The sequence below is a fragment of the Phaeoacremonium minimum genome, assembly GCF_000392275.1.
Source record: "Phaeoacremonium minimum UCRPA7 unplaced genomic scaffold PA7_03_scaffold_527, whole genome shotgun sequence".
Classification (NCBI taxonomy): Eukaryota; Fungi; Ascomycota; class Sordariomycetes; order Togniniales; family Togniniaceae; genus Phaeoacremonium; species Phaeoacremonium minimum.
Window position 1 is genome coordinate 1 of NW_006921429.1, and position 14,216 is coordinate 14,216.

Sequence of the window (14,216 nt, forward strand, 5' to 3'; positions counted from 1 at the left end):
CCCCCCCCCCCCCCCCTTCCCCCATCCTATCCTTACATACATTAACTTAGAAAACCTTCGCCTTTTCCGGCGCGAGCGACATACATAGACACACACACCACACACACACACACTTTCACACACACACTCCCTCTCTCTCTCTACGTACATACATACTCACACACACATATACCATACCTGAACCTACATCATCACCACCGTTCCGCCCGCTCCCTCCCTTATCCTTCTTCTCCTCTTCTTTTCTCTCCTCTCTTCTCTCTCGTGTGCCCTCCTCCTTCGTTATTAAAGTTTCTCTTTCCGTTCCGCACCCGGCCTTAGACCCCACCAAGAACCCTGCTACCACTACTTGTTCAAGGTAGAGGGAGAGGGAAAAAAAGGAAAAAAAAGCTTACACTCACCTGCTTGCAGGTTAATCTATTGTACCAGGGGCATCACAGTACCTGATACCTTCTGGCAAGACGTGTCTTGTCCAAGAGCGGCCTTCATCTGTCACCTGACAGACCCCCCCGTCTGGGGTATATACGACATTTATTAAAAGGCTCGGCCGGAGGCGGCTGTTCTTCTGTCTGGGTGTGCCTTCTCGCATTCCATTCCACTCCTGCGCTACCGCGTGCGTGCTTGCGCTGCCGCTTGCGCCCCGTCTCCCCTACTTCCATTCCTCTGACGCACCTTCTCCCGGCTCTTCTAACTATCCCTTGTTGCTGGGACTGGATTAATACTGGGGACCTCCACACCCCTCCTCTTTCTCTGCTTCCGCTTCCAGTCGAAACATCTGGCATTCCACCTCAGTCCTTTGTCTCGACAGCGACACCGTTTCCGGGGGCTGCCGCGCATTGCAATATCCGCCAGGACCTTTCCGAGTATTAAGCCCAAGGTTCCTCCCGCCCGTCCTGCCGACCGGTCTCCACTGGTTCAGTCAGCAGCCGTTCGTACGTCGAAACACTGATCGAGAACCGTGGGAGTCGACAACTTCCTTTCTGTGGTCAGCGCAATTCGAGGCGCGCGCCCCATACTTTTACCTTCCTCGTACGCCTGCAGTCCTGCCTGGTGCCAATGGTCTTTATCGGTCTCTGGCAGCCGCTCTTCTCTTGACAAAGCAAGAACCTCTAGACACAAACCGCCTGTCGCATTCACCTCTTCGCCCGATACTCATCTTGCGCAGCTCCTCCGCGCCTCGCCACCGCCGTCTCGACTCCTTTCTAGACTTTCAGAGCCACTAGTTCACGCTGGCGCTCGCCACAGTTCAGTATCGTAGCATGGCAGAAGACCATCGGGGCAGGGGACTTCCACCGCGAGACATCCCAGAGGAATCACACTACCCACCGCCTCCTGGCGAAGAAGACGAACGTACGAGAGCATATCACAACTTACCATCAATGGCGTCAGGCGTAACTTTACCTTCCATTCACGACCCTCACGCCCCCTATGGGGCACCCCCGTCTAACAGAGGCTATCCGCCACCCGATCCGCGTTCCAGAGGCAGCTATTCGGCTTCCCCTACGAGCGCAAATGGTTATGCGCCTCCGCCAGGGGGCATGTACAGCCTCCCACCTGTTCAAGGACCCCCAGATCACAGAGCGTATCCTGGGGATGGGAGAGACTACTACGGGAGAGGCGGTGCGCCGTATGGTGGCGATCCCTATGCTGGCAGTTACGGTGCCTATAGAAGTCCTTCTGGCGCAGGCGCATATGGTGGATATCCTGTCGACTATGCGCGCGTTGGTCCGAGCGCGCCTCAGCCTCAGCAGACAGCTCCGAGGCAGAGGACGTCAATAGCATGCAGATACTGCAGAAAACGCAAGGTAAGATGTTTGTGAATGGATAGTTGTGAAATTTGTTCTAACTCGGGTATTCTACTTAGATTCGTTGCAGCGGCTACCAGAATACCCCTGACGGGAAATGCACAAATTGCAAGAAGACTGGGAATGAGTGCATTTTCCAGCCGGTGTCCTCGTCTTCCTCGACGGCTTTCATCCCGGTTTCTGCAGTACCTGGTGGTGTTCCTCCAGGAACTCCGCTCTACGGAGCGTTTGGGCAGCCACTTGCGCCAGCTGCTGGTGCTGGAGGCCCTGGTCAACCTCCCTACGGATCTGGTTCGGGAGACTATGGACTTCCGCTACCATCGCCTACGAGCTCGTATTATCCGCCGCCTGATGATAGAGGCGAGGCTGGACGACGACGACGTGCAGAAGATGACCACGGGCCGCGTCTTCCGCCTCCGAACTTGTATCCCGACGAAGACCCTCGTAGAAGGTCTCCAGCATCTGCGCAAGGCAGCACGCCGCCTAATTACCAATACCCCCGAGGCGGAGAATATGATCCCCGAAGGACTCCCACGCCTCAACGGAACAGCCCTGGGGGCCATGCTCCCCCAGCTGGCGGCGCGGGAACAAACTCCATGATGAGCCTGAGCAACCTTATGGACGCTCCTCCCTCGAGACCGCCGGGGGAGCACGACATCGATCAGAACATGCTAGGGAGGTTAAACCGCCGAACGTGAGGAGGACAGCGACGATGGCTGCAGGGAAAGTTCGGCCTTTTTCGAACGCTGAAGTCAGAAAGGCTGGGCCTTCATAGAGGACAAAGCTCTGTACACGGCGACAGATCAGCACTGGTGCATTCTGCTGGACAGTCTCCATCTTCTGTCGATTATGGCTCCAACTCTTCTTTGATACAACATGCTCGGTTCTACACGGCTATGGATTTGGCCAGTCTTGGTTGTAACGCGTTCTGGGTGGCCGATCATATGGATACATTGGCATTTTCTAGGGCGGCTATGTCGCAAAGGTGGCATTCGTGCGTGCCTTCGAAAGCATATTGTCGAGGAGTGCATTCTCGCAACAGGGTTTCAAAACGGCGTGTGGGTGCTTTCGGGAGGGATTTTGAAAATCATTCGATGGACAAACGGGTTTAGATCAATTCTTGTTTGGCGACAAACACCAGTCAGCAGTTGCTTCGTTTCATTTCGTTATAGTTTTTTCGCATTTCTTCAATCACCTTAGTACCGTACTTTATTTCCTCCTCTGTTCAGGGCGCACCAAGGGAAAGAATGGATCGCCTCACGGCGGAGAGTGTCAGTTCAAGTCGTTGATCACAGTTGTTATTTGTTTGCTTGTTTCACGCGACCAAAAAAGATTGGGCTTGGATGGGATTCAGTGGTTTTGGGTGCGCTGTTTTCTGTTCATGGAACTCGTCGCACAAGCGCAACAGGGAAGGCTACTTTCTTGCATTTCCAGCGCAAGCGGAGATGGGGAAGATGTGGGCGATTATCTCTGATAATGCAACCTAGGAGGCTATTGATATTTGCGATAGTCTTCGCTTCAAACTTAATGTTGAAATCCTCTCTCTTTCGGCGGACTGTATACTCTAAATTGACGATGGTTTGCCAATACTCAAGGCGACGGATAGTTTCCTCCTTGCCTGGGTTTTGCTTACGGATGATCTAATTGATGCGTTCCACATTCTCCCTGCTATAGTCGCCCCTGGATGATCGTCCGTGCTTGGGGAGCGGAGCGGTATGGCAGGCATCAAGTCCCTAGCCAGGAACGCATTCCAAATCAGATTTTAAAATTATCCCAGATTCGTGGGCGAGCATACACATCTCCTCCGATTCCTCACCCCTTTGAGTGACAACGAGACGCCCTGTGTGTGTGCGCGCGCACAAGGTGCGTTTTAGCAACTCCATCGTGTCTTTAGCCATTGTGCCTCAGGCTGCCGTCTCCAACTGCTCGCAGTTATACACTGACTCCCCCAATTCTCCCCGTTTCTGTCACTGCCCATCATCCGAGTCAGTCGCGGGTTCTTGCCCTCTGGCGTCGTTGCAAGCTGCTCGAATTCGCACTGTAGAGGGCTTAGAAAGTACACGTGTACCGAGAGTTCCACGTGTAGGGACTCGCAATCTCGACCCTAACAGCGGTATCCTTGCGGCTGTTTGATGTTGGGGATGATCGGGCAACTAAGCGAATTACTTGCATCGAGATGTCCGTGCTCTCTATACCCCTATCTCTTTCCACTGGAAAGGCCCCCCTGAACGTCTTGCTGTTAGAGGCTGTAAGGCGGTCTCTGGTGGTGGTGACCACCCCGACTACGGTTCCGCGCACCAAGATCCATTCCCCCCAAAATCGAGATGGCCTAGGAATCTACCTGCCGGGCGACTAAAAACTCCGTCATGTCTGTCTCTCTGACCGAAAGGAACTATCCTTTTCGGTCCGGTGACTGGGCGATCCGTCAAGGCTAGCTCGCCGGATCTGGGAGGGTCACGAGTCAAGATGCGCGGAATAGAGTTTCCAACCCAGAGGCTCATGAGGTGAACCGCCTCCGAATGGCACAAGAGTCAGCCGCCACAAAGTCTAGACCGGGACCGAGGCAGCAACATCAGGTCAGCTTTCTTATCACAAAGGAGGGGGACCAAAAACCGCCAGCCCGAGAAGTCAGCCCAGGTCGCTCGGTGGCGTCGTCGAGGAACCCAACTCGACTCACGGAGTCATGGACCAATGACGCGGCGTCCGTGCCGTCTTCCAGGGACGAGTGAGCGAGCAGTCGAAGCCGCTTAGTTAGTATGACGAGAGGAGGAGGACTGACTGCTCTGCTCTCCTCTCGAGGCAATGGCGGTGAAAGATACGACGTAGACCGTCTCACCGCGCCACCCCTTTTCGATCCCCCTTCTGTGCTACTGACTGATCGACCCCCCTTTTACCCCTCTCAGCCTCCCACCCCTTACGAGGCAGTTGGGCGTGCTTTAGGGGTTGGAATTCTCCTTAGAAAGTTCACCAGATGCCGCAAACTGCTTCTCTGGTTGCGATAGTGGCATCTCAGGCGTCGGGCTACCACTGCTTCGTTGAACTCTCACCCAGGGGCGGACCGAGCCCATGGGAAGCCCCATCACCTACTACTACGGACGCATGAGCCCGTCCGTTTTTTTTCGGTCTCCTCTTCTTCGATCACTCCGCAGTGCCAAATCTACGGCCCGATCGCTCGGGTCCTGCCTTTGTCCTGCGTCGCGCTGTGTACTTTTATTTTACTTTTCTCCTACTTGCTCGGGAGCTCCAGTGGGAACCCGCCAGCGTGCCCGCCGGCCGTCCACCAGCGGAAAAGGACTCGCACATCCGTCGAAGGGAGGGGACAGATAGTGCCCGTGGGCACTACTGCACAACCGGACTGCCGCTTCCGGAGCGAGGAAAACACTGTGGGTGGACTTGACCCCGTGCTCTAGGTAGTTTAGTCTCGGGTGCCCATGCCTGGCCGCAACTCTAACTGTGCTGAACCTCAATCGTCTCTTGCAAGGAAACATAGTTTGAGGGGAATGATGTATGGTTGTTTGAAAGAGAAACCAACAAGCCGAGGTTTGTGGAGGTGTCTATATTTACGCTTTTCGTATTTTGCATAGTGGTTGCGTTCATTTTTTTCCCTCCTTTCTTTTTCCTCAGAAACCACCATCCAGCAAGTACAGAGCGAAGACAAAGATAGGATACTGTAGGCCTAAACGGGTCTTGGCTTTGTGCGGCGTACAGGATAGATCCCTGCTTGTTTGCGTTGGGTCTGGTTCGGCCGTATGCCCTCAGCGCCAGAGACATTTCACGTCTACCCCGACCTGAATGAACACCCCTATTCTCAGCTCTTGTTCCCAGCTAGTGCTCGCTAGGACGGGGAGTTTTTTTAGCAAAAAGGTGTCAAGAATGGGCTGGGCGGAACCAAGGAAAACTTGGGGCAACCAACAACTCGTTTCGTTGGCTTCCAATCATGTGTCGAGCTCTTTGGTGGACGAGGAGACTAGTTACTCCGCGTTGACGCCGAGGCTGTGAGACAAGCATTGCAGCCAGGTCAAGTGATCGGGGCTGTATGGGATCTCTAGATCCTTGGCTGGCGGTAATTGTTCCGCTCGAGACAGAAACTATCTGCTCCAGCCATGATATTGGACACGATCATGAGCGCGGTTACGCCAGGAGCTGAATGGTCCGTCCATCCGTCGAGGGGACAGCCTACTCCAGGCCACCAAGCGCATGACATGGATGCCTTGTCCAGCCATCTCAACACCCAGAGCGAATCAAGTCAATGATGACGGCCTAGGACCAGGGAGTGAGCGGTACAGATGGGGAGTCAAGCGCTTGCTCTAGCAGCGCTCATTTAAGCATAACGGCAGTGGTTTCCGCGGATGTTGCGGCGTTCAGAGCGTTCGAGACCTTTCTCAGGCCATATCACGGTTGAGGTGATGCCGGGAGAAGAGGCTATTGGATGACGTTGGTGCTGGAGACTGTGCTCGAGAATGTAGAGGTTGTTTCCAAGGAGACATGGTCAGTGCACTATGGATCTCGTGGGGATTGTTTGTCCGAGGCATGCATGGTATGGTTGCATCCCTTATTGCATTTTTTGTGAAACAGACCTTTCCGGGAAGGACAATGGTCGTCAGGCAGTTGGGCTGCTCTTAGAATCAACATCAGCTAGTAGGTTGTGATGAAAATCCGCTGTGAAAGGGTCGTGGTCTTGTCACTGCATGGCTAATGGCGACTCGCACATTCGCTGACATTCGACAGTTATTCTGGGGGAATGGCTTTGCTGGTACCGCAAGGGAGCGGCGGCGACGCAAAAACTATCGGATTCATTGCCTCGGTCACAGAATGAGTAGTCCGGATTTCCTCCCGCGCGTTGCTATTGCTTACACAACAACTTCCAGGGCAGGCGGCCTATCTGGAGCAGATCTCCGTTTCGACTGCGCCGAAGCATCTTCAATTCGCTCAGACTACTATCAAAGTGCACAATGGAGATCTGTCGGTACTGCATTCACTCAAAAGAATCTGGCACTGCCAAAGCCGCCGCTTCTACGACAAATGGTTCAGCGGAACCCCGTTCCCCAGTTTCTTGCGTGATCTGGAGTCATTTGAGACTCTGCGACTATCGCGTACGCCCCCACAAGTCATAGGCAAGGGTTATGAATACCCTACGAGCGAGAAAATTCGATTGACCATAGTGGGACTCTTCGCTTAATAGTGCCCAAGTGGAGACGGAGTTGAGAAGACTTTTTTATATCAATGAAGAGAAGAAGTGCATACAAACAATACGATACCGAAACACTGATATCTATGGACTCGTCGGCTTGTGTACCTACCACCTGAACTCGAAACAGGACCTTGTCACTGTGGCTTTTCTTCCAGCGAAGGATCATGCCCTGGGGGCTGGTCAGAGCTGGGTCCACTTTGCTTATACTCGTACGCATACTGCTACGTACATATATTCATAATAGGTGTATAAGGGCACAATCGCAACTTGAAAGAGCCATCGTGGCTTGGTCATAAAGGGTCTCCAGGATTATACAGTAGTTTCTGCATAATGGTGAGGCACTGCTTGGGTTAATCGGCGACGTTGAAGCAGCTGACTATAGAGGATTTCAGCTATGCAGCTTATAGTGCATTGCATGTAAGGCCGTGCCACTCGTATATTCAGGCAAAGTGTAACGTATGCAGCTCTGAAAGGAGCCTAGAAAGCGACACTCCCAGAGGGGGGCTTACCAGCCCTGCGTACTGATGCTTCCGTCATCTTGTAGGGGGTAGTTGGGCTATACACACTGCTCAGCCCAGCCCCCAAACCCCATCTGATGAGACGCGCGCCGGGGAATCCGGATGGAAATTCCTGTAGAGCTAGCTAGCTTATCAATCTTCACCAAACAATAAAAAAAATAAATGCCCAACTAACGATTGGGGCCTGACCCTCTTCCTCATGCTCATCGTGAGGCTGGCTCCGTTCCGATTGGCTGCTCACCTCCTTGTTCTGAAGGCGGCGTGCGCCCGCCACGAGGATCGTCTCCTGGCCTGTGCGCTGGAGCCCGTTGAACCCGGGGATTGCGGGTTGTGGGGAACGGGAGACAGGGGGTCACCACATTGTCGGGATGGGCGGTTTCAGAAGATGGGACATGTTGAAGATTGAGGCTGAAGAAAGAGCAAATGAGATATGTCTAGACAGTATTGGGTTCTTATGCGTTGGATTGCTTGTGTCAACGCTCATGGGACCGGACAAAAACGTGGATTTCAGTCACCTTACAGGCTATGAGGAAGGTATTAGTGAGATGGCGAATCGTCACAGATAAAGGAAGCTCTCCTGCACAAGTGGAATTGTATATAAGCTTAAGGTAAGGTTGGAGACTCGGTATTACTCCATATCCCTTTAGCTACACTGATGTCTGCCTGGCCATAGCGCACGGCCGGCTGCCACACCTTCGCGCACGTGAGGCCACTACAAACATCAGACGAACCTGTCCAGGCCGTATAAGGCTGTTTAAGATGACCCAAATTCAACAGCGGTGAGAAGAGTAGCTCAGATGGCGTAACGTAAGTCCATTGCAAACCCTACTAACTCCCTCCCTCATACACGACGCCTCGCCGTACACGGAGCCCTCAAAAGGAGTATCCAGGCAGGATCCCACGTCGCAACACCAATACCCGCAAATCCGAAAGGAGGGCGCGCAGTAGATCAGGCCGCTGTAAGAGCTTGAGCTGGGCGTGAAGGAACGGTCGAGAAAAGACCGGCGACCGTTCCTTTTTGTCGCCGTCCGCGATGTATCACGGTGGTCTTGGGTGCGTCGCAAGGGTGGACGGCAAGCTCGAGTGTTCGAAACCCCAGAGTATCCTTTTAGGCAGCCTTTCTTTTTTTGACCACATTGATTGCTGAGCAGAGCAGGATGGTTTCATTCATTCATTGCATTCATACCTGGTATATCACCCCTCCCTGCTCTGACCAACCTCCACAGCCATCTCCTCCCTAACCGTCGTATGACCCGTCATCGCCTCCCTCTCGAGCACAAAACACCGCTCTGCAAAGACCCCCCGAGCATTCTGTCTCCGCCACGGCTCCCCCAGCCTGCGCACCATGAGCTTCCTCCACCCGCCGACATTGATAGTCACGCTCCGCCACGGCACGCCGTCCCTGGCCGCCGCCCTGCTGCGCACGAGGAAGTCGAACATGCGCGTGACCGCCTCGCAGTCGCGGTCCGTGCCGGGGTACACGACCTCGAGGGGGTGCAGCACCGTCTGCACGTGCAGCGTGAGCGTGTGCAGGCGCGGGAAGCCGCACAGCGCGCGCAGGAAGAGCGGCGGGTCGCACAGCGCGACGTCCATGTCGAGCTCGAGCGTGTGCAGGCGCGCCAGGCGCCTCGACAGCAGCACGACGTCGTCGGCCCACAGCGTGGGACACCTGCGGTCCTCGTCGCTGAAGCCGACGTGGTCGCGGAAGTGGAGGGAGTGGAGAGACGCGGCGTGCGCGAGGATGCCGTCCATCGGGAAGAGGTCCGTGTGGCAGGTGATGTTGAGCGTGTGCAAGGCCTTGATGTGCTGTTTCACGAGCACGTACAGGCCGCGCGTGGCTTCGAGGCGGTGGTCGGGCAGGTGGGCGGAGAAGTCCTCCACGTGGAGGGTGTGGAGGTCTGCAAAGTCGGCGAAGGAGACGGAGGAGAGGAAGTTGAATAGCGGGACGGAGATCAGTTCCAAGGAGCGGATGCGTGAGAAGTCCCAATGTGTCGATACGTCGTCTTGGGTGTGACGCCAGTCGTAGCTCTTTAATCTCAGCTCTCGTAAGGGTGGTAGTCGTTCCTTTCCATTAAACATTAATTGCGTTCCCTGGCCCCTATCCTGATAGTGGAATATTTCAAGTTGTGGTGATCTAAGCAACAGGTTCTTGAGAGATCCAAGACGGGTGGTCAGGGGCGGCGCGGAGTGAGCCATCTTGAGTGACACCAACAAGTCGGTGGGAATAGCCCGTACGTATGTATTTTGCAAATTGCCATCGAAATCTCTCAGAGGCAAGTCCTCAACGTAGAGCTTGGTCTTATGCAGCTGAGTTTGTTGGAGATTGAGAACATCAGAAGGTAACCAGAAGCGGCCTGACTGGAAGTTGGCATCGGCGTAATGCCATCTAAATGGTAGATTGGTCAGGAATTTGCAAAATTGAAGCGGTAATATATCAATGCCATACCTTACTGACGCTAGAGATCGGATTCTCTCCAACACTCTAGCAATGCCGTCAGGATCCAGGTTACTGCTTGCAATGATGTGGTTCGTATGAGCATAGATGTGAGCTAGACCACGAGGACATCGCTCTTCCGCTTCTGGAGACACAATATTCTCGTTCAAGCGCAAGATCCGGTATGCAACAGGAGTTGCGATGTCATCAAAACGCTGGCACAGGCACCGGGCAGCCCATAATGATACGGCATCGATCTCTCGAAGCTAGGTAAACGTTAGACCAGTCGTAGAGAAACAAGTTGTCAGCTGAGAAACATAACCTGTTCAAATATCAATGCCAACAGCTCTGATGATAGATCACTGAAGGACGGCTTGTGTCTCTGCTGGGTTGCCGAGAGGGAAGTAGCCATTTGAGACTTCTGGACATGGCATCTGGTGGAATCCCCAGCTAATTTCGGATGCTCTGATATCAAACGAGCCTTGTAATAAGGGTCTCGTGTATGCCACGTTGTAGGAGGCATCGGGCTGTTTTATTACAAAGACCGGACCGTCCCACCAATGTGGGGGAGGCCCTAGGAAAGAATAAATGAATGAATGAATGACAGGATGGGATCAAGACGTGGGTATGTGTGTGGTAGCTGTAAGTGTCTGACACCCATGATCTGCTTGATAGACCCCCAACCACACCAACGGGCCAGCCAACCGTTCCGTCCCTTGCTATCAAACTCCGACGAAGGAGAGCTAATAAGCGAAGCAAATCCGCCTACGTATACGGATGCACCGGCGTCTCGCTTGTCAACCATACGGAGCCGCGATGTACGAACCCACGGCAAGGATGGATGGAGCCAGTGGGGGGAGGGCGCACACGGCTGCCTCCATGTATGTACGCGCGACCAAGACAAAGGCCGTACGGCAGCGGCAGCGGTAGCGGGGCGGCAGAGACACTGGCTTGACGCAAGAAGACTTTCGAGGGGAAAGCGCGGCTGGAAAAGAGCTGGGTCTACCAAGACACTTAAGAAGAGAAAGAGAGATTGATCGGTGGGAGGAGAACAGACGTCCAGTTTCGGGTATGGGATGCGACAGGGCCGTCTACGCAACACATCACTTTGTCAAGGAATGGGCTTGTTCTGCCTATGTGATGCTTGCCATAGACGAAGATATAAATGGAAACGTAAATGATGAGATGAACGAAACACCAATCGCTGTTCTAAGCCTTTTCCAGGTCTAGGGAGCGAGGGGAGAAAGAGCAGGGACAAGGCATGATCGAGCCACGGCTGTTACCGTTTTCTCATTCTGCAGAACAACCAGATGAGACCCGAGCCTTCGGGTGATCAGTGCAATCGATGAAGCATCAAAAGACGAGCTGGTAGGATGATACATCACTCGTGGTCTGTGTGGGACGCACGTTTACCACCTGCCGTTGTCGATCCCCCGGTGCCGGTGGATTATCTAGGGACTGGCCAGGACTAGGGGCACAGAGACGCTGCTGATCAAACTGCCGGTTCCTGATTAATTTTTCCTGCTACCGTATTTCGCTGTTCTTTTGGCGTCCTGTTTCGCTGCTTTTTGGCAAGTGTGAGACTCGAGGGGTGTCGCAGCATATCTCGGGACCCGAGGGATGCAGGTTCGCGACAATTTCCTAAAGGAGTATCAGTCCAAAAACCTTAACTACTTATACGCATTACGACCACCCGCCAAGGAGCAGAAAGTTCGCAGCAGTGTCCTTTGTCCGTTAAATACACCTCGGGAGAACAAAATCCAACCTGGAGCAAATCCTGCTGAGCATTTCATTGGATAAGATCCGAAGTCTGGGAGCCGTTATTCAGTGCTGCAAAACCGGCCGAGTTGCTAGCCTGCAGCAACCATGTGTGTGGTGATGCTCGCTTTCGGTCATTTAAGCCATTTACGGCCGCACACTAAAACATCGAAGAAGGCATGTTCCGTGTTCTAATGCGACAATGAATGGATGACGGGGCTTGCTAAGCTAAACCAAAGAGCTGGGATTTGTGAGAAGAGGAGTATACGTAGGTGGCTCAAGAAAGGCGGGCAGGCGGGAGCAAAAGGGAGACCACAAGAAGAAAGCAATTCATTGCATTGCATCTGCAGTTGGGGCAGTTGGGCTTTGCAGGGGGGGGTCCCATTGCAAGCAAACATGCAGCGGAATTGGCGCCAGAACCCTGGACACGGGATGTTTTCCCTCCAGAAAACGTGGCAGCGTTGCATCTCTGGGGAGCCAATCGCAATCTACCCTCGTTTGCGGCGTCCTGCCCCGAGACGTCAGTCCATACGATAGTCCATCCATGTATGTATGTATGTATGTATGTAAGTACCCGCTGGCTGGCTTTCTAATTGTTCACTCATTGAGCAAACAAGATGACGAATGGATGGATGGATGCTCATGCTCATGCTCATGCTCGGCGACCTCAGCTCGTATGTGCGCAAATCGCAATCAAGTCGTGAAATTGGATGCTACTATGCATGCAATGCCCACAATGCCCTGCACGCTGCCGTCTGTCTGGTCGCCGATAGCGAACCGGGCAGGCTGCCGGAATCGAGCTCGGCAGGCATAGACCAGCCGTTCTGTGTGCAAAGTCCCCGTGGTGGTCTGGGTGGTGTATAGCTAATCTGAGCTTGTTCATGCGGCGGATGAACTAAGACGCTCCGTCCCATCACCATCTCGTGTGCGCTATACACTATACACACTATACCTACCTAGAGTAGTATGTCATGATTAGCGCATTATGGGCACGAATACTCCAATACCCCAAAGCACTCCCCGTAGATAGTCCCAAATGTAGACATCTTTGTCTAGGGAAACCTCCGATAATGGCATGGCGTCACCGGGCTATCTGTCTGCCAAAGATCGCCGGCGAGGCACACTCAGGGTTGCCCTCCATTCCGTGATAGGAAATGACATCGCGATTCCTTAGGGGTCCCAAGCCCAAGGCCATGATCGCCAGCTAGGCCTCGGTCCGGTCATCATCGACAAGTCCGTCGGGAATCGGAACTCTCAGCCCACAGGCCAGCCCCTATAGACGGGACGATGAGTTGCATTTGATAGGGTCCTCAACCCTAACTCGCGCTGCGCAGCTCTAGCTCGACATGGCAGTGATGTGTGGCGATGCGCTGTTCGTCCGTACATGGAAGGAATATGAGATGAAACGTCCTGCTTTCGGCGTGGATGGGTGAAGGACAAGCCCGCGAGCTCAGGGCCCTTCGTCGGAGGCTCCGCTGCGAGCGCGATCAGGCATTACGGCGGGGCATCTGGCGATTTTAGGCTTCTGCGCGGGCCGTGGAATCCTCCCTCCATTCGGTCTGCCATACCTAGGCTAGGTGATTCAGACATTGGGCCTAGCAATCAAACGGCCCCAGCAGTAAGGTACTTTGTGCAAGCCAGTATGTAGGAGGAGCGTAAAAAGGAATATTCGAAAGACGCCCGCTGCGCCGGAGCGGGGCGGACGAGCTAACGCAGCTACAAGGATCACGGATGCGGTGCAGTGATGACAGCCCACCGCCGCATGCCTACAGACCACAGACCTTACCTTTGCATGCCCTACTTATACTTATTTGGGTCAGTGCTTGCGAACATGCATGTCTTAGATACTATTATCATGTATGTTCCGCGTAGGCGAGCTTATTACGGGGTCACTGTCCACCGTCTGCCATCATGCGAGCTGCATTCCTCATTTCTCTTCGAGCGGCCACAGTCAAACCTTGTCTCGGGCTGGTTTTTGTGTGCGTGATCACGTTAGGGTGGCGGCATAATATCGCTGAAAATGTGTCATTGTTTAGACCTGAAAATGCTGATATCGATTCGATCGGCTGCCATCAACTGCTTTTCTTGGTCCAGCTGCAGCATACATCTTGCCGTAAGATCGGCTAAGCACTGGCTGTCCACTACCTACTTTATGAGGTACAGCTGGATGCGAAGCATTTGAAAATCACGAGTGCCTGCTTCTGAAAAAAAAAAAAAAAGAGAACAATCACCTCCACGTCAAGGAAACGGAAACCCCTAACCTCTTCTGTCTCTCCCCACTTAGTAGCGATACATCGGTTCTTTTGACTTGCCAGACGAGTTGTATGCGTCATTGTCGTCGTCGTCGTACAGATTGTCCTCGTCTATCTTCGGCTGGGCAACGCCCCTGGAGCCGCCCGGGCCGGAAGGCTCCTCGGGCGACGAGCTGGCACCGTGCATCTGCACCTTGTCATAGGCGCTGTCTTGCCGGTTCACGTAGCTTGGCGTCGAGTTGAAGCCTGGGTGGAACGGCT

General features: G+C 53.7%; 1 protein-coding gene across 1 annotated transcript; it reads right to left on the reverse strand.

Annotated features, from left to right (window-relative positions):
- Positions 1-8,705: 8,705 nt before the first annotated feature.
- On the reverse strand, positions 8,706-10,198 carry UCRPA7_7432 (putative f-box domain-containing protein; the record flags this gene model as incomplete). Its single annotated transcript, XM_007919964.1, has 3 exons — positions 8,706-9,897; positions 9,958-10,090; positions 10,174-10,198. The coding sequence occupies 3 exons, from the start codon at positions 10,196-10,198 to the stop codon at positions 8,706-8,708; spliced, it is 1,350 nt and encodes a 449-aa protein (XP_007918155.1).
- Between the last annotated feature and the right edge of the window lie 4,018 nt (positions 10,199-14,216).